Here is a 23,444-nt window from a genome sequence, read left to right as displayed (position 1 = left end):
AAATACATTTACATTTGACCAGCTTGCTTTTTCTGAAATTGCCTGCACCCTCAACGACCAATGTGTGAAAATTTTGCACGGACCAGCTAGTAATACTTAATGCAACATAATAAAAATGATGCAAATCAATAATAGTAGAATAACTAAATTGGTATCAAATAGTGATGAGCGCATCTGCCAAAATTCAAATTCAGTAGATTCACTCCAATTTGACTGTGAAATTCGATTCACATCAAATTTACTTGATGCGAATACAATGTACATTTATATGTTGTCAGGTATTTCATGAACCCAAGTAATAATAAATATAACTAAAAATTAAAAAAATGATATTGGGCAGCACGGTGGCTCAGTAGTTAGCACTGTGTGGTGGCTCAATGGTTAGCACTCCTGGACTAATGTCCCCCATCCTGAGCCCCTTCAAGGTGTACAGTATATGTATCTCTCTGATCCTGGGCCCATGTATATAAGTCTACCATCTTGTACTAATGTCCCCATCCTGGGCCCCTTATACCTATATATGACCCCATCTCTCTCATCCAGGGCCACTTCCAGGTATACATGTCTACCATCTTGGTATATATGAACCCCATGCTGGGACTATTCAGTATATATGTCCCCCATCCTGGTATACACGTCCCCCATCCTGGTATAATGTCCCCCATCCTGGTATACATGTCCCCCATTCTGGTATCCATGTCCCCCCCATCCTGGTATATATGTCCGCCATCCTGGTATATATGTCCCCCATCCTGGTATACATGTTCCCCATCCTGGTATAATGTCCCCCATCCTGGTATACATGTCCCCCATTCTGGTATACATGTCCCCCCCTTCCTGGTATATATGTCCCCATCCTGGTATTCATGTCCCCCATCCTGGTATTCCTGTCCCCCATCCTGGTATACATGTCCCCCATCCTGGTATACATGTCCCCCATCCTGGTATACATGTCCCCCATCCTGGTATACATGTCCCCCATCTTGGTATACATGTCCCCCATCCTGTTATATATGTCCCCCATCCTGGTATACATATCCCCATCCTGGTATAATGTCCCCCATCCTGGTATACATGTCCCCCATTCTGGTATCCATGTCCCCCCCATCCTGGTATATATGTCCGCCATCCTGGTATATATGTCCCCCATCCTGGTATACATGTCCCCATCCTAGTATATGTCCCCCATCCTGGTATACATGTCCCCCATTCTGGTATGTATGCCCCACATCCTGGTATACATGTCCCCCATCCTGATATATATATATGTCCCTCATCCTGGTATACTGTCCCCCATCCTGGTTTATATGCCCCCCATCCTGGTATACATGTCCCACATCCTGGTATATATGTCCCCCATCCTGGTATAATGCCCCCATCCCAGGATATACATATCCCCCATCCTGGTATATATGTCCCCCATCCTGGTATATATCTCCCCCATCCTGGTATATAATATATTCCTCCATCCTGGTATATACATCCCCCATCCTGGTATATGTCCCCCATCCTGGTATACATGTCCCCCATACTGGTATATACATCCCCCATCCTGGTATATGTCCCCCATCCTGGTATATACATCCCCCATCTTGGTATAATGCCCCCATCCTGGTATATGTATCCCCCCATCCTGGTATATATGTCCCCCTTTCTACCGCTATTATAAATGATTCTACCCACTCCCGCGTCGCACGGCTTCTTCTATAGCCGGCGCAGAAGCTACAAGCTGACGTCACAGTGCAAGTGACGGGAAGCATATGACGTCACTGCCATGTGTTGCTGGTGTCAGTGTCAGCTCCATCTTGTATTGTGGTGCTTTTTCCTCGGACACACATCTAGTCGAAATATGCACTGGCATTGTAGGGCCACCGCAAGGTGCTGGTCACGGTCGCCCCCTCTGTGACCGCGATTGTTACCCCCACTGAATGGACATTTACATGCCACTCAAGTTTGGTGAAAAGCTGGGTGATCTGGATGTTTTTGGATTGATCTGTCTTCCATTGAGCAGACCTCACTTACATGGCAGCTCGGGTGTTATTTACTGTGGGACACCGGACTAATGATTTTCACATTGCAGCCGAGTCTCGCTCCTGGCCGCCTTCGCTCAGCTTAACATTGGCCAACTGGAAGCAAATAACAAAGCCTGACACTGTCTGTTCTCGTCTAACTCGCGGTCACTGGGACTATTTCGGAGTTGGCGTCTTTCAAAAATAATTTTGCAATTTTTTTTTCCATCTTCTCCCTTTTTTTCTTCCTCGGCTCAGCGCTGGCATCAGTGAGATAATTGACGTACGATATTGGCTCGTACAACAAAATAATCGCGTTATCCCTTGATGTAGATCTACGGGTTTTTGTTTATTGCTTTAAGGGGGGAGAAATAGCATGTGGTTTCACTTAGGCTAAAAAAAAAAAAAAATGCCTTCTGAGCCTCAAAGGATTTTGTTGCACCTACTTTTCTAAAAATGGAGCAGCGCTCGGCTCGCTGATCCGTACAATGACATATTCAGACCGCGTGGAAAGTTTCCTGTAGGGTTTGTCTGGGTGGGAAAAAAACCACTTTAACAACAGCAGTTTCAGTGGTTTAGGGAGACAAGGTGCTTGTGTTTGACTTACTATTGGCAACAAAAAAAAAGTTTCCCATGCCCAGTAGAGGGCGACTGTTATATGCAGAACTTGCAGGCAAGTTTTTTGAGGGGTGGCGAGGACCCTTTATATTAGTGTTCTGTCGTCACTAAATGAAGCAGAATTCATGTAGCTTATACAGGCAGCTAAACCGCTATACCGGGGTCCAATAAGGAAACTGTAGTTGAATCTGTGCTTTATTGAACGTGATGGTATATTGGCGCGGTGAAACTACAAGCAAAACATATATATACACTCAGTCAATACAGGGTACATCAGAAATACATATTGTACATAGTACATTATAAATCAACATCTGCACTAATAGCTAACTAGGGGAAAGGACTAATTAACCAGGTTAATATGAGACAGGAATTAGATACAGGAAGCATAAATACATACCAGCGATGCTATCACAAGGGGAGAAGAGAAATGAGATGCTTCCTGAATGCAGACTGAAGGAAAATGGAGAACTGGAGGAAAAGTACCATAATCCTTTGCAAAACTTACCAGAATGCACTGCAACGGAGGGAAAAATACGAGCATCAAAAGTGAAAGTAAAATAACACAATAACACTGCAGTTGTGACTCTGGTCACTAGAGGGAGCCAAAAACACTGAGAACATTAACAAGCAGATAATTGAGGATTATAAATCAGATGTTGGAGACAGAACAATTAGAATCAAGAAAGTTTTTCCCTGTCCCTATAGAGCCAGGGGTGCAATATCCATGAGATATGGCGAGAACTCACCTCAAGCAATCCCCTTCTCTGACTGTAGAGGGCAGCATTGTGTAGATCCACAGGTCATTAATGTGCGTGGAAATGTCAGGGTGCCCCATTTTAGAAAAAGTTAGAAGTAATCCTCCATAGAGCTATTCATATACTGAAAACTGAAGACTCTTTACATTAATTTAAACAAGTGGGTGGTGACGCACCCTAAATGTGGACCTTTTAAGGTTAGAGGAGTTGACAATTTATTGGGTAATGAGATCTGTACATGGATTTGGTCTTCAAAAGTGCTACATTCTTAGCAAACAAGTAAAAAAAAGAACCGAAGTCCTGGTAATGAGTTAAGAAGTATAGTAGTGTGCTAGCGTCAAGCAGCTGCTGAAAAGGGGCTGCATTTTTATCGTTGCTACATATCTATATACACAGGTTTTTCTTGCAGGGGTATTCTAATCATAGATATTTATAAGCTATGGTATCAATATCCGATAAATCATAGTCATGATTTTGCACGGTTTTGCATTAAAAGGCAGGGAGAGCTGGGCATGCGTGTGCTTCACACTGCACCATCATGGTTCCAGAACCAGCAGAGGCTCAGGGAAGACTGTTTTTCCTTGTGCAGATCAACTGCCAACTTAGCGAGACATATGGGAAACGCCTTGGAAAACGGGTATGGAAATGATCTGTTTTTCAAGAGAAATAAAACTGTCTCAGCCTCTAGAAATCCAACCTATAAGTCCATGTCTGACCCTTTAGCTCTCCTTGCTACGTGACCTAAAGGGGTTCTTCTTTCTTAAGAGATCTTTACCCACAAACACATATGTAAAGAATCAAACTGCACTTTACTTACCCTCCCCAGGTCCAATGTTGGGTCTCTGTCCCGGCCTCTGGTGGCAGCAGTGATGTGATGTGGACAGCACTGCAGCCGATCACTGATCTCAGTGGTTCTCAGTGGCTACAGTGTTGTTGATGTGGCTTTATCGCTGTAGTCAAACAACAGACCTCCACCAGTAGACGGCTTGTTTTAGGGTCCTTGTTCCTGCTTTGTGCAGGGTGGGGTACTGGACAATTGTAGTTGAGGCCTTTAACTGAGGACAGCTGTCAGGGTCCTTGTCTCTACTGACAGCAAGGAGGGGACTGGATAACCGGGTGAGAGACCTTTGACTGAGGTCATGAACAATCTAGGGTAGGAAACGCAACAGTATTTTCCTTTATGTACTGTGTATAACGCTAATATGTTTGTAGACACGTAAAATTACACAGATGTCACAAATGGAAAAACAACAGAAACAACAACAGACGTCCATGAGCGCCAAATCTAGGCACCTCCTAGGGCACGGAACGCAACAGCACCATGCACTATGTATAGCGCTAATATGTTTGTTGTCACGTGTAAAAATTCAGTTGTCACAGATGAAAAAAAACAACTTCTTCAATTCATCCCTACGGTTGTCGCAGAAAAATGCTTTCCGAACTATTTTTTATGAATGGTTTCCTTGACAAGCGATCGTAGTGGAAAGGCCAAAGGAAGTAAAACAGGAACTCGCAATGTTGTGCATTAGATTAAACAAGCCCCTCACTCCTTACGTGGAGGCGTCAATCACTAGGATGTCCACACACACACATGCCCATTGTCGTTTCACAATATCCTCCTGCAACAATCATCACAAACTCTCCGAGAGGTATGGACACGTCTCTGCGCCTCTAGCAGAGACAACCGCTCATCTCAAAAATCTGGTCCCTCATCACGGACCGTGGACCTCTGGGATGACGATACGTCCTTATAGGATCCGCCGGAATCTGACCTGCAGGACACCCTATCACCGCGCCTGGGGATACAATGACGTCTTCTAATTAGACCTCACTTTTCTGGTGGAAATTTATACCAAAAGGAACTAAAAGGAAACTATGAGAATTTGGTCATCAGCCCTGGGAAGATGCTTCAAACACAGTTCATTGCACCCTACGAGGACTACCCCCCCGTAAGTTATCAATGTCTTCTTCTAATCGACGTCCATTGCTGTCCATCTCCCTTCTAAACCCATCGTGTATTACGGTCAGGGGATCGTGGACCCAATATCAGAAATCACGAGCGACAAAGTTCCCAACCAAACCTCCTCCCCAGTCATCAAACCCTGGGGGCACTATGAGGCAGAGTAAGGGGAAAGCAAACTCAGCTCTGCTGCATCGGGGATTGCTCCCACTCAGGGGCTGTAAGTAACAAGGCAGAAAAGCACAAGGACAATATCTAGATACAAAGAATCCGCTGAGATAGTCTGTATCACTGATACCTGCAGGCTTCATGGGGTCTGTGCAAAAGATGGAGTTTTGTTAGTCTTAAAAAAACAAAAGTATTGTTTTATTGGGTTTAATATTAACTGCATTTATTTCTATCCTATATCTATTATCTATCTATCATCTGTCTATCATCTATCTATTATCTATCTCTCTATCTATTACCTATCTATCTATCTATTATCTATCATCTATCTATTATCTATCTCTCTATCATCTATCTATTTATTATCTATCATCTGTCTGTTATCTATCTATTATCTATTATCATCTATCTATTGTCTATCTCTCTATCTATCATCTATCTATCTATTATCTATCTATCTATCTATCTATTGTCTATCTATCTATTATTTTTCTGTGCCCCCATTGTCATGGATGAGATAGAACCACAATCGGACTATCATAGTATTAATCATTATGACTTATAGGGTCTGGCAATCTGCTGATCGCTGCAGGTTCTGCATCACATGACCTGAGGCAGATATCACTTGCGGCGGATGTGATGCCTCATGCTGACTCCATGTAATCACCGCCAGGTTTTATTTGTCGCGCTGTTTGCAGCTTCTCTCTGTTCTGACTGATAGAGGGGGCTCCCGGGTGATTTGCCCCCTTCTATGACGTACATGTGACATCAGCGGCCATGGGGACTGAGCGTCCTGCTCACTGTCTAAGCGTGCGTGATTTCTGTGGATTATTGATGACATCACAGCGGACAATAATTTACAGTAAATACAAACATCCTGAGCCACAGTATGTGTTGCAGTGATATTACCGTGCATCAGACAGTGTGATGGATTTTATACTGGGGACTTCATTAGAGTAGAAATACATTGTTTTTTCTTTTTTGCAACATTTCCAAGTTTTTAAAATTGTTAACGTTTCCTCTATTTATATCCAAAGCGGCTATAAAGAATCTACAATTTGCCCTTGAAATCATGCAGTGGTTTAGCTCCATTCTCAGTCCGTCGTGTGACTTATTCTAAATCTGTGACCATCATTCTCTCCGGTATCAGGAAGCTGGACTTCTACACTCAGCTTTACACCTAACCGGAGGAAAAACCATCAGAAAGCTCAATATCAAATACTTTTTATTGGGAAAATGTACAAACTTGCACACAGCTTTTGAAGGAACTTTGCAGAAAGGTTGTTCCAAACATCTTGGAGACCTGACCCCAGATCTTCTGTGTATGAGTCTTGTGCAGATCCTTCTGTCTCTTCATGTGATCACAGACAGATTGGACGATGATGAGATCAGGGCTCTTTGGGGGCCGAATCATCACTTCCAGGATTCCTCATTCTTAGTGACATTGGCTGGATTTTTGGGGTCATGTCCTGATGTGGAATAAGTTGGGAGCCAATCAGATGTCTCCCTGACGGTATCACATCATGGATAATCTTCTGCCTGGATTTCTCAGCATTGAGGACACCAATAATCCTGACCAAATGCCCAACTCTATTTGCTGGATTGCAGCCCCAAAACTTGCAAGGAGCCTCCACCATGTGTCATTGACCCTGCAGACACTCATCATTTTGCCGCTCTCCAGCCCTTCATGAACAAACTGCCTTATGTTACAGAAAAATATTTCACATTTTGGTACTTCAGTCCAGAGCATCTGTTGCCACCATGCTGCACCTCAGGTCTATATCTCTTAGTTCATAGTTGGGTCACTTTGTCTTGTATTCATGCAAGGTCTGTTTTTTGGCCACAATTCTTTCATGAAGACTACTTCTAGCCAGACTTCTCCAAACAATGGATAGACTAACTGGGTCCTACAAGTTGCTGCCAGCTCTGAGTTGATGGCACTGCTGGACATCTTCCAATTTTGAAGGGAAGTAAGCATAATGTGTCTTTCATCTGCTGCCCTGTTTTCTTTGTCAACCACTGCTTCTAAGGTTCTCAACATTGCTCAGAGTCCTCAATGCTGAAGAAGTAGAAACAGATATTTATACATCATGTAATACTATCAAGGAGGCATCTGATTAGCTCCAAATTTTATTCTGCAGCAGAAAACATACAGCCAATGTCATTATTAACTATCTTCAGAGTAGAAAAAAACAGTTCTGGAACTGATGATCTGGCCTTCCACAGAGCTCTGATATCATCATAAAGTTTTTTGAAATTCCATGAAGAGACAGAAGGATTTGCCTAAGCCTCATACACAGAAGATCTGTGGTTACTTCTCCAAGATATTTGGAACAACTTCCCTGCCGAGTTTCTTCAAAAACTGTGTACAAGTATAAGTACCTAGGAGAACTGATGAAGGCAAAGGGCTGTCCCAATAAAGGACCCCGATCTATTGGATCAGCTATTGCATACAGGGGAAATCAAGTATTCAATCTCCCTGCAGCACCCCTACAGGTGACATGAAGCATTACACACTTTCTCTCTCTATATACAGTATGTGTGTGTGTGTGTGTGTGTGTGTGTGTGTGTGTGTGTGTGTGTGTGTTATTTTCCCTCATGTTATCACACATCCGGGCTAACCTTAAGTTTCTGATAAATACATGAGATCATTTAGACTTTTCTTATCTTCAGCTCAGGTTCTTTCTGTAGAACATAAATCTGATGGATCTTCTGGATTTCCCTTCTTTGTTTACAGGAAGCGTTATCAGTGGTAAGTGAAGATCAATCATTATTTGAGTGCGCCTACGGAACGCCCCACCTCACCAAGGCGGAGATGACGGCTTCATCCTCCAGTGATTATGGGCAAACTTCAAAGATGAGTCCACGTGTCCCGCAGCAAGACTGGCTCACACAACCACCATCCAGAGTCACCATCAAGATGGAGTGTAATCCCAACCAGATTAACGGTTCCAGGTAAGACGCAACACTTTGCCTTTAAATATGGCAAAGAACCTCTACAAAGGAAGAGATGTTAAAATTTTAATTTTAGTTTTTTGTTAGGGGAAGGAAGTTCCACCAACTAAAACTTGTTCATAGTGATCATTTATGATCGGTGGGAGGAACCTTACAGCAAGTGTGACGTTCCCTGCAGTGCCACCACAGGGGAATTCAAGTATTACACTGCCTTCTTTAGAAGTTAATAAACATTCATGTTGGGTCATGGAGAGCAAGAGTCACTTTTAATATTCTGTGTTTATGGAAACCATTAGAGTTCACCATTACAGCCTCCATTATCTGCTGTATTTGTAGACGTCAGTGAGGGCTGTATGGATCAGGCTCAGGAGCTGATCCCGCTTCATATGTTGCAGATACCATCTGTGTTCCACAGCCGACACCTGTCTCTAAGCTGAGAAACGATCTCTGCTGTTAACCATTTAGTTGCTGCTGTTAATCACTGACACTCCTAATACACTCTCCCACCCACATTGCAATCATGGATTATCATGACACTGAGAGACCTGCTGAAGGTCCTTGTGGCTGCCATCTTAGTCCTCCTTAAAAGTTTAGCCCAAGGCTGGGCTTTGTAGGAGAACCACAATTTCACCACATACTACAATACTAGAGTACTGCAGTATATAGTATAAGAGATCAAATGAACACAAGTCCCCTTAGGAGGATTAACAAATAAAGTAAAAATATAAAAACATGTAAAAATATTAAAAAAAATTAAATCAGCCCCTCTTCTACTTAAAAAAAAATATTTGGCATCATCATCTCCAAAAAAAGTCCATTCTATTAAAATATAAAAGTATTTAAACTGTCTATCAGAACAAGAAAAACAGAACTGAAGCACCCAAAATGTTGTTTATCAGTGAACACAATTCCCTAAATAAAATAAAATAAAAAATGATCATAATAGTGTTAATGGAAATGTAAGCTCAAGTCAACGTGTAAAAAAAACAACAGGTCTCAGAAAACAGCAACAAAAAGCAATTTTTTAAAAGTTTCTGAATTTTTTTTACCCTCTAAAATCACCCGTAAACAAACCATATAAGTTTGTTGTCGCCATAATTGTTCTGAACCGGAAAATCATGTTACCAGATTAGTTTTATTGACCAATGAAAACCCCCAAAAAACTATGGCGGAATTTTGTTTTCATCTCATTGATTTTTTCCCTATTTTTCTGTGCATTGTTTGGTAAAAATAAGTTAAATCCAATGAACATAGTGGGTGGAGAAGTAAACTAGAATATGGAACAAATTACAATCTCACACACCCACAAAAACTGCGGACAATAAATGACCAACTGTAATAATATATTCACAGACAGAGGACAAATCCAGTCATAGGGTCAAATAACAAGTAAAATCAATTTTATTGGTATATAAAAAATCATACAGACAGACAGGCACAAAGTGGGGCTAGAAGATGGAATAGTCATTCTAACCACATGTAAGAGGCCCAAGGTAGGTGTGTCAGGAGGCAGATGCATAACAACGTCATAGTAGTGAACACATATCACACTACTCATATATGTACAATGGCAATAAAGGATACCCGGATTAGGCAGAATTACCAAAGCCAGAGATAGGCCACATCCATCAGAAAAATGAGTAGCGATAATCGCGCATCATAGTCAGAACATATACAGGTACCTTAAAGAAGCAGAGCCGCCTTCCTCGACAATCCTACCCGCCCAGACGCGCGTTTTGGCGTACCTTCATCAAGGGGCATGCATCTGCCTTCTGACACACCTACCTTGGGCCTCTTACATGTGGTTAGAATGACTATTCCATCTTCTAGCCCCACTTTGTACCTATCTGTCTGTATGATTTTTTAGATACCAATAAAATTGATTTTACTTGTTATTTGACCCTATGAATAGATTTGTCCTCTGTCTGTGAATTGTTTGGTAAAAGAATGGTGTCATAAAAAACTACAACTCCTCCTACATAAAATGAAGCCCTCAACCGAAAAATGTAAAAAGTTCTGGCTTTTGAAAACAAATAGTTGAAAAATGAAAGCACAAAAAACCAAAACTGTCCCTGGGCCCTTAAATGGAATTTATCAGAAATCTTTCACCCCTCAAACAATTTTTATGCACATGTAGCCCTTTCAAAGACAAGTTCAGCAACACCTTTACATGGCCGGTCTGTTCCTTCGTTACTGAGAAATCAGCGTTATTATTATATGCAAATGAGGCTGAAGAGCTATGATAGATCTGAAACCTCTGTCGCTCCAGCTCTATTCCCCACCCAGCACTACACCCTCCAGCTTGACTTGACGACTCATACATGTGAAAACCCAGAGCGTAAAGACTGCCAGTCAAGCAGAAGGAGGCATCGCTTGGTTGCGAATAGAGCTGGAGTGACAGAGGCTTCAGATCTATCATAGCTCTTCAGCCTCATTTGCATATCATACAAACAATGATTTCTAAGTAATGGAGAACCGGACCGGCCATGTGAAGGTATTGTTGGACTTGCCTTTGAAAGAGCTACACGGGGATATTAAGAGTTTGATAAGTTCAGTGTCTCGTCTAAGTGGGAAAAACCGTGCCTTGTGTTTTCCCATGGAAATAAAGAAGAATCTTATGTAAAGAGCATTGGAAGCTTATTTTTTGCTTGATGATTTTGGAGCAGAATCAGCTCTAAACTCCACATAAAAAAAGCTGTGTGTGAACAGGGCTTCAGGTTTTGTAACGTTAAATGATCATATCTCAGCCTAGACTTAAGATATTGAAAAACGGATTTGGAATTTCTGCTGAACACCTAAAAGACTTTTTTATTATATATTTTTCTATTCTACGTTCCCTATCAAAAGTTACGATTTTCTCAGATTCAGCAGCAATTGCGATGTCTAATTGCTCCTCAGCTGTAACATCAACGCTGGTGCGGAGAGAGGCGGCGGAGGGAGAAAATATGTTTTCATCCTTTGATCTGGGTTTATTTAGCAGAGAGCGCAGCTACATGCCCGTTCTTGGCAGTCGCTGTGGATTTGATGTGGTGGCCGGTACGAGCCAGTCAACTCTCCAAAGTAAGGATAAAAAAGAAAAAAAAAAGAAAAAATATGCCAAAAGAAAATATTATTCTATAGGAAAGTGAGCAGTGAGTCTCCCCGAACTGACAATGATGGATCATTCATCATGTAGCAATATGACTTATTCCATCTTTCATAACATTATACTTTTTTGGTTTATTTACTTGGTGTCATTCATGGTATTATGGGTCTGATATTAGTTCGGAGTTTCTCGGGATCCTGCTCCCCCATGCTTTTCACTGCATCTCTGCTTGTTTAGATTGGCTACACAAACTCAGCGGGAATTAATTTATTACTGGATATGAGGAAAACAAAAACCTATTTACATGATACTCTGCTGGGAGATGTTTATGCTATGTGCGACTCTATGTCGCCACCCAGTGGTTGCACTGTGGGTTGCAGCCAGTAGGAATTTTTTTTTCTTCTAACATGTCTGGATAATGTATTGAATTTTGGATCGTGAGGCAGTGGAGGCAAATCTTATGGATTTACTTGTGATATTGTAATGTATAGAAGCCTGAATCCTAACCAAATAGCAGTCGCCATCTACTGGTAATTCATGGTATGACAACTATGGCTCTTTCTTTTTTTTTGGGGGGGGGGTGGGATTATGCTATTCATAGTCCTGAAAATTATATGTTAAGTCACATTTTGTCCCAGATCCAAACCCCAGGAACAGGTTTCATGAGGACAGTCTGTAAACTATTGAACTGCAGTACATGTACAATGCCCACAGAGAATATTGCACATCTCTAGTTTGATGTCGAATCTGGCAGTAAATGTATTATTTGCCAACAGCTCCACCGCAGGAGAAATGAAGTATTACATTGTTCTCATTCCTGGGTCCTCCAGGACTAGAGACGCTCTTTGTAACTTCTTTCCTCTCCTCCTAAAAATGGGGGTTTAGCCACTTCACTGCCTTTCCACGTTCCGCTTTCCATTAGAATGTGTGGAGGAGGTGAATCTTAGCCTCCAAATATTGTGACCCCAGGGCTTCCACTGTTTAATAGCGCTCATTATCTGCTGCACGGCATCTGGTACTGAGCACATTAGTGTTTACAGTGTTTTTTGCCCCATTACATGCTGCAGTCAATAGTGACCGCGGCATGTAAGGAGTTTGACAGAGTGAGATCGCTCTCTCGCTCCAATCACTCCCTGTAGGGCAAACGCGGGGAAACGAATGTTACTATTACAACTGGAGGCCTAACGATGGCATCAGGGGTGTCACAGATCAAAGCCTAAGGCAAAGTTTAATGAGTTTTTGATGCTGCAGATTTTCTGCACTAATTAGCTAAATTAGGTTACTTGTCTTGTTTGTATTTTTTTAGTGCGCTTTTTTTACATGCGTTTTTTTTTCTGCTGATTTTTTTCTGTTTTTCGTATATGACATCTTTTAAATAATGTTGTTTTGTTGTGAATGATTCCTGCTATTTGACTTTAATAAAACCTTATTGGTAAAGTCATATGCAGATTACATGCGATTTTTAGGGAGTTTACCCTCAAAATCATGGGAAATTAACCTAATACAGTAAAACACTGACAGGCCGGAATATGCTCTGCACTACATGAGTAGTATAGTGTATTATCAACGTGATCAAAGGATCAAAAAGACACAAATGTTGTAACTCCAAGTCTATCAAAACCAACACAACAAAATTATATCATTTTTTATCCATCACGATCAACGCCTTAAAAAATACAAATGAAAAAAATATATCATTTTTGCCATTTTTATTCATCCCACCTCCCATAAAATGAAATAAATTTTTAAAAAAAAGTCATATGGACCCTGAAATGGCAAAAAAAAAAACTATAGCTCGTTGCACATAAGAACAAGCTGAAAAAAAAGAAATATGTATGGCTTTCAGAATATGATGCCATTATTTTCTTGTGCAAAAGTAGTGAAAAAAATGATTTTTTTTTTCAAAAAGAGCATTTATTAGACAAAAGTCATAAAACAAGAATGAAACTTTATAAACTTAACATTGCCATAGTCGTGCTGACTTACAGAATAAAATTTACAGTTTATTTGTGAAGAAAAGGAAAAGGGCGAAACTTTAAATGTCAAAAAGCTATAGCAAATTTGCTGTTTTTTTTTTTTCTATTTTTCTTTTTATTATTTCTTTCCATAAACAGTTAATAAAAATTAGCTGTTAGGTTGTATGTACTGAAAAATGGTGCTGCTGTCAAATGCAACTCAGCCCCAGAATAAAAAGACAAGCCAATATACAGCAATGGCGACAAAAAAAAATCAAAACAATTATGTCTTGAGGAATAAAAAAAAAAACACATAAAAAGCCACATGGCCATTAAGAGTAAATTAGGTCCGGTCCTTTTGAGGTTAAACATAGATTTAAAAATGCCATATAACCCCTCTGAAAACTGGTCCGAATATGGATTCTTTTCACGTCCCCGCACATTCTTTGGATGGTATTTCAAGGTTTTGGCCGACACTTTAGGCAAGACTAACCTCTGGGGTTCAGTGTAATTTCAGTGTAATCATACGGCATTATTTTATAAGCACTGTATGGTGGTATAATCAGTTGGGCAGTGTGCAGTGGTTTTATCTGGCACTGTATGGCATGTTTATTTATAAACTGAATAGGTATGACTGAGTAATTTAGGTACTGTATGTGGGCGGTACTATTCTCGAGCACTGTATGGTTTTTGGTAATCAGGTTCTGAATTTGGTTTATGCTCATATTGTATGATTTACTTATTTGGGCACTATATGGTGGTGGTACTGTTCCCAGGCACTGTATGGTATGTTTATTTGTACACTGTTTGATTCAAAACTATGGGCACTGTATGGCATATGTATTTGTTTGTGATGGGATTGAATTATATGGCCACTGTATGGTACAATATACGGTGGGCGTCACTTTAAGGTCCTGCACAGGGCACCACGAGTGATCTGGAGACTAAAATTTTGTCATTCTCATTTTTTTTCTACATTTTATGTAGAATAAATAATGGTATTACCTTTATAAAATGATCTGTAATTTTCCATTTCCTAAAAAGTCTAAAAGCATCTCGGCCTTTATTTCTAGGAATTCTCCAGATGACTGCAGTATGGCAAAAGGAGGCAAAATGGGCAGCGGATCAGAGCCTATGGGAATCAACTACGGCAGCTACATAGAAGAAAAGCATATACCACCCCCAAATATGACAACTAATGAACGTCGAGTGATTGTGCCAGCTGGTAAGTCTCCTTGGAAAAGTTATTTAGGTCATTTTTGCTTTTCGACAAAAGTATAGAGTCTCTCAACCTAAAGGAGAAATTTTGGATGGAAACATTATTGATTTCCTTCTTGTATCCAACAAAAAAACTGCATTGAAATGTTCACATCTTGACTATTAGCTCACACGGTGAGGAAGATTGTTTGGTGAAAGGTGGGGTGTGAAAGAAAAATCAAGAGGGTATCTCTCCGACTACTTGTTTTACCCACAACCATTCTTCTTGAGTCTTATACTTCCTCTAAACTTCTACAGTTGTGTTGATGGAAGGTTTTTCAACCCACCCCTGTCCCAAGAGTCATATCAAATGAGACTCCGATTATTGCAACTCACAAAATCTATGATCCTCCAAGCTATAGTGTGTTTTATCTCCTTTGCTGAATTTACAGTCTGTGCTTTATGGAGATTTTTGGTTAAATGAGAGCTCCAGCCGGTACATAAACAATGTAGATCTCGAGGTGGCTCCACCAAAACTGACTGTAGATTGGAGATTTACAGCTCAAGCAAGTGATCAACACTTTTTAAGACAGATCAAAGACATTGACCATTTCACACACAACCTAAAAATTATTCTTGACATTCTAGAGCATTCATGTTATGGATGGACCATCTATAATCATCTGATGGTCCACATGGTGTCTCCCGAATGACTGACAAACCTGCTTCAAATATCCCAGAAGTTGTCCAGCTTCTGCTCTCGTGACTTGTTCTCTTTCTTAGAAGTTGCCTGTTTCTTCTTCACTTTTTCTTATTGGAATTTGGATGTCATGGGTGGTACATAAATTTAGAGGAGTATCAAAAACTATGTAGCTCTCTAATACTGAATATACACTGGTCAGTTAGACCCAAAGCAAGTGACTAACACTTTTCAAGACTTGATCAAAGACGTTGACCATTTGCACGCAGCCCAAAAAATATTCTAAACATTCTAGAGTGTTCAGATTATGGATGGGCCATCAGTAATCATCTGATGGTCTATGTAGGGTCTCCCAAATGATTGAGAATCGTGTTTAAAATATTCCTCAAGTTGTCCAGCCTCTGGTTTTCTTTCTTAGAAATTACATGCTTCCTCTTGTAACGATCATGATGGAAAGGTGATGGCAGAGTCATACCTAGCGTTTCATCTCATGCCGGGTGAAACATCTGAGGGAGCCCCTATCCAGACATGATGCAATAACATCACCGCGCCATGATTCTTACCTTCCTGCCATGGCTGAGAGTGATGGGATGGTGCAGGACAAGGTCCCTGCTCTATTGTAGAGCTTAACTGTATCGACATGCTGCGCATGCCAATAGAGTTATGGGTAGCATAGCTTTGGGTGGAACCCCTTGAGTGTGGGGTCCGGAATGACTGCATCCTCTGTCTCCCGGTAGCTACACTACTGGGCAGAGGTGTTAGCTGTAGAAATCTCCAGTCACATATCAGTTGTCATTTTCTCTACAGTTGACATACAGCCATGGTTGTTATCTGATCACCACACCTCACTATCATAAGAGCAACTTCCAAAATCTTTCGTATTATCTGAGTGCTCGTCAACTTGACCCTGAATTCCCCTTCTGAGTTCAAAGATATTTCTAGTAATCATAAACCAAAATAATATGAAGCGTGCTTTCATATCACCGATCCCTTCTTGTTAAAAAAGTTGAGCTCATAAACTCGGCGGTAACAAATATTTTAGGAATTGATTGTTGTTCAGCAGATCTGCAGACACTTTGGCAGGAAGAGCTCATGGTGTATTCATAATACCTCCAGTCTTTTTGGATTCATACTGAATGGGTGTTGCCTACGGTCCTTTTTATATTTGGCCGGACGCTTTGTATAGTCTATTCGAGCCAGCAAGCTTTCCTTTAATTATCATAAAGGTTAATTGTGCAACCCAAAAGAGAATGAATTTAACTCGCGGCCCTTCCAGATCTCCTGTTCTCTTCGAGGTTTTCAACAGCAGTTTTGGAAATATTTATTTTCTAACGAAAAATCTTGATGAATGGTCCTGAATTTTTGGGGGCGAAATCGAGGCAGCTGTTCCACATCCAGGTGTTTTTACATTTCTTCCTTCACTGCCTGGATGTGCTTGCTCAGCAAAGGGCTGGATCAGTGGCAAAGCCAAGCACATATTTTCCTGAATAGCTAATTGTGCAGATTGTCTTTAAAGTTTCTAGACTGTGTAAATACGTAGTACTAATCATTACAGGGCTGCAGAAGAAATATTTTGAACCGTGGCAGCCGGGAAGTTAGTCCAAACCTTAAATAGCTTCATCTTGAAGTTTGAGGAGGTTCAAATAATATAAAAAGTCCTTATTTTTTTTGTTCTTCAAATAGTTATATAATATACATTGAAGACCTTTAGAAGTTTATAAAAAAGTAGGATGAAATGTGTTATAGCAAATGTCGGTGCTCTTAGAAGGTAAATGTCTTAAAAACAGGACTCCCTGGAACAGATGTAGTAGAGCTCCTAGAGGCACCACTTTCTATGTGATCTGGAGTCCAAAAATTCTGAAACTTTGGCGACAGGTCTTCAAAAATACTCAACTGGGTGTATCAGGGAACATAGTTCTAATTAGGGGTGTAACTATAGGCGGGGCAAGAGCTGTAGTCAAACCCAAGGCCTAAAGTATTCCAAAAGCTCTGCCTGTTTTGTCTACTGGTAGCCTCTGGTACTATGTAATGTGACTAGAGATAAGTGAATAAATTCGAGTGGAATTTAATTTAATTTGAATTTTACAAAAATCCACATTCGCCAAAATGCGGAATTTTTATAATTTTCTTCCACACGGATTCCGCAAGATGTCTACAGCTGGCCGCGATTTTTATGAGCCATAAATGCCCATCAAAATGTTAAAAAATTCTTATACTCACTTTACCGTTCACTTCCCCGCCACACCAAGTCACCTATCTGGTCCTCGTTGTCACTGGTGCTGAAAGGCCAGGCTTTACTGAGACCTGGGAGAATTCTTTGCACACAGGCTGAAGGTCATGGCTTCATGATGTCATAGTTTTTTTATTTTATTTTTTTATACCAGACTGAGCCCTTTTAAAAATAATATTTTTTCTCCTGGGCAACCCCTTTACCAGTAGGGTGGCCCCATGCACCTTGGGACACAGGTTGAACTTACGTTTGAATTTTCAAATGACTGTATGGTCACCAGTAGCTGTGAAGTCTATAAGGTCTTTACATCTCTTATAATTGTGGGTAAACAATGACTGTAAAACTTTTTGAAGCACTGACCCAAAACTACAATCCAAATAGTCTTCTAGAAGGGTAGTCCTCTCAAAGAATCACCTTCTCAAAGTCATGATATTTTTGAGGTTTTGACATAAAAGGTAAATAAAGAAAAATTAAGAAAAGGAAATATGGTGGACTAACCCACCACTTCAAGACAACATTAGATTACTGACTTGTCGAATTCATACGTCAAACTCAACTTGAGGTTCACTAATGACCTAGATCACTCTACAGGCAAAAAGAAAGACCTAGACGCAGAAAAAAAAATGTTTCCATAAAACATGGTAATGTAAATTAAGATTTTTATTTGTCTGTGTCCCATTGTAGACCCCACCTTGTGGAGCACAGAGCACGTCCGACAGTGGCTGGAATGGGCAATCAAAGAATATGGCCTCCCAGACGTTGACGTGATGCTTTTCCAAAACATCGACGGGAAAGAACTGTGCAAAATGACCAAAGAAGACTTTCAAAGACTCACGTCATGCTACAATGCAGAGATCCTCCTGTCTCATCTTCACTACCTCAGAGAAAGTATGATAATCCTACATCATATTCTATCCAATGACTCCTATTCTTCATAATCTTCAGTGTTCACATTTTTGTTTTCCTTTTGTGCTTTGTTCACATTAATGTTCTTGGTTCCATTGGGTTTTCTCAAGATAAGTCAAACCTCCACCACTATTTTTGCTGTCAGTGATGATAGGAACCTGTCGGAAACCTGATGAACACCGTTATAAGTCAATGAGATCAGGAGGATTTGCTTGAAATTGGATCCACCATGGCTCTGTTAATGGAAACCATTGTGAACATGGCCTTACACACGCAGTATGTGTTCACACTAGCATTACAGTTTTTGTTTATGTTGGAGCCATAAGTGCTGTGATGGATCCATTTTCCAACATCAAAACTGATATTAAGGAACCTCGTTGACCCTCCTACTGATTTCATTGGTGTTCAGATATCTTGGACAACAGATTCGGCTCTACAGACTTCACAACTGTTGTTGCCAAAATATTGGAAATCTTGGCAGAAATCTTTTTGGAACTCCTGGATGAAATTGTGAACAGAGCACTAATAATTTATTATTTATTTATTCTTAAAGGGTTATCTAATTACAGACAACCCTTTTTCAAAATGTTGTCCCCAGTGTGGTCAACAGATCTCCCTGGATCTCGCTCTTGGTACCCCCAGCAAACATATGATCTTGCAGAGGAAGCTATGGCCAGCCAAGCTCCATTCTGTCTCAGAGAAAGGGTCCAAGGACAGGTCCCCTCCACGATATTCATATTCACTAATCGAGCAGATGGACAGCGGCTGTCTTCTCTAGATAACCCATTTAATTTATCTTTTATTTTTTTAAGCCTTTTATTTTAGTGGTTAACTTTTATAAATAATTATGTGTAAGGGTCATGGCATGTTTTATTTTATTTCTGTACTATTAAATGGTTGAGGATCTGCATACAAAAAGCAATGCATATACCAAACAACTAACAACAACAACAAAAAATAATAATATAAAATAATGGAAATATATATATTATATATTCTAGAAACTTGAACAGAACAATTTTTAGGCAAAAAGACAAGAACATTTTGTGATTCTAGTTTATTTTTACATTTTTTTGCAGAGGTCACAGATGATTTATTGAATTTGTTTTATTATTATTATTAAAGCCCAAGCAATAATTAATAATAGCCTATTCAAAACATTAAAGCTGTACAATTCTGATTTAGATATTATACACAAAGCAAAGCTATACCTTATAGCCGGAGTGCAAGTATCGCTATATGCAGCACCATATCATGGAGACATTTTCACCTATCATTGTCTTTAATATTCAGATGAAATCTAAAAGACAAAAACTTAGCTGCCCTTTAAAGGATATTGGAAGGTACAGTATATGTGAAGTGCAGTGGTGTAACTAGAGTCCAATGGACCCCGGTAGCATTCTAGATCATGTGAAGACATACATGATTGCCCTCTCGTGTAACAATGTCCTCTATACTGTGACCCCTTCCTATAATAATGTACCCCATCCTGGCCCCTTCCTATAATAATGTCCCCCATCCTGGCCCCTTCCTATAATAATGTACCCCATCCTTGCCCCTTCCTGTTATAATGTCCCCATCCTGGCCCCTTCCTATAATAATTTCCCCCATCCTGGCTCCTTCCTATAATAATGTCCCCCATCCTGGCCCCTTCCTGTGATAATGTCCTCCATCCTGGCCCCTTCCTGATATAATGTCCTCCATCCTGTCCCCTTTCTTTAATAATGTCCTCCATCCTGGCTCCTTCCTATAATAATGTCCCCCAACCTGGCCCCTTCCTGTGATAATGTCCTCCATCCTGGCCCCTTCCTATAATAATGTCCCCCATCCTGGCCCCTTCCTGTTATAATGTCCTACATTCTGGCCCCTTTCTATAATAATGTCCTCCATCCTGGCCCCTTCCTATAATAATGTCCCCTAACCTGGCCCCTTCCTGTGATAATGTCCTCCATCCTGGCCCCTTTCTATAATAATGTCCTCCATCCTGGCCCCTTCCTATAATAATGTCCCCCATCCTGGCCCCTTCCTGTTATAATGTCCTCCATCCTGGCCCCTTTCTACAATAATGTCCCCCAACCTGGCCCCTTCCTATAATAATGTCCCCCATACTGGCCCTCCTGGTTATAATGTCCTCCATCCTGGCCCCTTTCCATAATAATGTACACCATCCTGGGCCCCATCCAGGTATAATGTCTTCCATTGTTGTCCTTTTTCTGGTATAATGTCCTCTATCCAGGGTCCCTTTCAGCAATAATGTTGCCCATCCTGGTATAATATCCTCTATCCTGGTCTCCTTCATGGTATAATTTCCACCATCCTGGGCCCCTTCCAGTAATATACAGTATGTCACCCATTCTGATATAATGATATAATGTCTCCCGTCCTCGGTCCCTTCCAGTAATAATGTCCCTATTTTGTGTCTCTCCTCCACAAATTAAGAAAAAAAGATTCTACTGATCTTCCCCTGCTTCCAAGCCATGTGGCATCCTCTTCCATAGCCTGAACAGAACCCGGGAGTGGACTTCAGCCTGCCAGCGGCAGGCAGTGCATGATGTTGCTGCCGCGTGCCCCCGGTGACTTGCACGCCGACACCATCTGCCGGCAGCATGTATTGCAGTGCAGGGACCTGACGGGTCTCTGCGCCGCAAAACATTTCAGTTTGATGTGCGTCCACAGACTAATATGGGTGCATTAAAGGGGATCTGACAATACCATCTACTCACACAGACAAACCGATCTCTTAGGCTAGTTTCACACTAGCGCTTTTGAGCGCAGCGACGGCCTGCGCACGGCCGCCGCTAAGCCCCGCCCCCTGTTGCGCCTCCGCCGGTAGGGCTCCGCCTACCGGCGCATGACGCTGCATGCGTCCTGCGTCTCCTATCTTTGTCACTGGGGGCGCAGGCCGTGCGCAGCATGCGTTTGGCGGCGCATGCGCCATTTTGACAGTGCGCCGAGCGCAACCAAACTGCAGCCATTTTGACAGTGCGCCGAGCGCAACCAAACCAACGGCCTGCGCCCCCAGTGATAAAGATAGGGGACGCAGGACGCATGCAGCATCATGCGCCGGTAGGCGGAGCTACCGGCGGAGGCGCGACAGGGGGCAGGGCTTAGCGGCGGCCGTGCGCAGGCCGTCGCTGCGCTCAAAAGTGCTAGTGTGAAACTAGCCTTAGACCTAATGAAGCTGGTGTACTTACATTGAAAATCATTCTCCGTGTGGCTGTAGAATCATATTTGAAAGTATTCCTGCCTGATATTAAAATGGGCAATTTTAAGAGTCTGGCTCTGGCTCCAGCTGGACTCATAAAATGCTCATTTTAATATCAGGAATACATATTTACAACTATTTTTTTTTTAAAGTAATTACACCAGCCTCATCAGGTGTAAGACATTAATTTAAATTCATCCATTGAATTGTGAAATCTGGTGACAGATTTAACCCTTTAAGGCTTTATACAAAGTACAGTTTATAGCAAATGATACTAAGGTAGTGCGCATAAGTCCTCAAAAATATAAGTCATTTTTTTTAGACATTTTTTAAAGAAATTACAATGGTAATATTATGGATAAATGAAAATCTGGATGTGTTTAAAAGGGTTTTGTAATTGTCCTTCTTTAGGCGGGCACCGTTCCTTTAACTCCCAGCTTCCTGTTTGCCAGGGAGTGATGTGCTCCTGATGATTGACAGTCCGGACCAGCGGCACGAAAAAAACCACCAGCCCAAACTGTACACTTTCCAACGCTGCAAGCAGAGGCAGCTGGAAGGCGCTCGGGGCACTTTTTCAATTTTAATCCTTTTGCAAAGATTAAGCAACCTGTTTAAAAATGAATAAAATTAGTATTATCTCACAATATAAATAATGATTAATAATTAATATCTAATTTGAGATGGTCAGAAAATCAATCGTAATAATCTATAATATTTGGTTTAACTAATAATTCTTATTGATAAAATAATTATAAATACGAGAAAAACGGAAGTATAGATAAAAAGAGAATAAAAAAATGGAAAAAAAGGTGCGGAAAAAAGTGATGTAAAATAAGTTATATATTTGATTAATTCTAGTATTATCATTATTATTATTGCAAATTTGAACATATTTAGATATTATATAAGACTCTTCTCTATAAAATATTTTATGCACAGGTAAAATATTTTCAGATTTCAAACTACGGTATGTTAATTATTATATAGTAATGTTTTACTCTCAAAAAATGTTCCTAAAAAAGATCCTAATAAATTTTTTTTTTTTTTTAGCTTAAAGAGAACCTGATGATCACCTGGTCAAAAGTTTCCAGTTTTTGCATTTATTTTGTTCCTGCTGCTCCTCTGAATATTTGTTTTTATTTTTTTTTTTTTGTTAACTCTGCGGTACGGTTCCAGAAATACAGCCTTTTTTATTTATTTAGGGCTAATTTTTATGGTCTATACCAAGGCGGTGTGGCTCACCGGAAGCTCGGAGGCGTGTCTCATGAGATGCCCAAGGGCGTGTCGTTAGACCGCTCCGCATAATTAACCTGTGAGTCACGCCCCCTTGTAAAATTCTTAAAAATTAGCGCTAAATAAAAAGGCCCATGTCTATGGACTCGTATTCAGGGGAGCAGTAGGATTAAAATAAGAACAAAATCTGGCCACTTTTGACCCGGTAACAGGTTTTCTTTAAGGACCTCTTCATTTTTTCTTTTTTTTTTTTTCAATTTGGTGTTGCTTTGTTTTGTTTTGCAGCTCCTCTTCCACATTTGACTTCAGATGATGTTGATAAGGCCTTACAAAACTCGCCACAATTAATGCATGCTAGAAACACAGGTAATAAATACATTGATAGATCTGCGAGTTGGGTTATCAAATCTATATTGTCCTGCTCTTCTGTCGCAGTTTCCAATGTCATGAATTCGTTCTGATTTC

General features: G+C 40.7%; 1 protein-coding gene across 4 annotated transcripts in view; it reads left to right on the top strand.

Moving 5' to 3' along the window:
* Window positions 1-23,444, top strand: part of ERG (ETS transcription factor ERG) — a 296,084-nt gene that overhangs the window by 254,896 nt on the left and 17,744 nt on the right. For 2 of the 4 annotated variants that reach the window (XM_073584678.1, XM_073584679.1), the window contains 4 exons: window positions 8,251-8,468; window positions 14,582-14,733; window positions 18,320-18,523; window positions 23,265-23,345. In XM_073584678.1, the coding sequence (XP_073440779.1) occupies window positions 8,251-8,468; window positions 14,582-14,733; window positions 18,320-18,523; window positions 23,265-23,345 (655 nt within the window). Of the gene's footprint in view, window positions 1-5,023; window positions 5,335-8,250; window positions 8,469-14,581; window positions 14,734-18,319; window positions 18,524-23,264; window positions 23,346-23,444 lie in introns of those variants that run through there. The other 2 variants (XM_073584677.1, XM_073584680.1) reach the window with 2 other exon arrangements.

This window comes from Dendrobates tinctorius, unplaced genomic scaffold (genome assembly GCF_039654945.1).
Source record: "Dendrobates tinctorius isolate UK_male_01 unplaced genomic scaffold, ASM3965494v1 ptg000084l, whole genome shotgun sequence".
NCBI classification, from domain to species: domain Eukaryota; kingdom Metazoa; phylum Chordata; class Amphibia; order Anura; family Dendrobatidae; genus Dendrobates; species Dendrobates tinctorius.
Note: the sequence above shows the minus strand (reverse complement) of the source record. Positions and strands in the feature narration are given on the sequence as shown.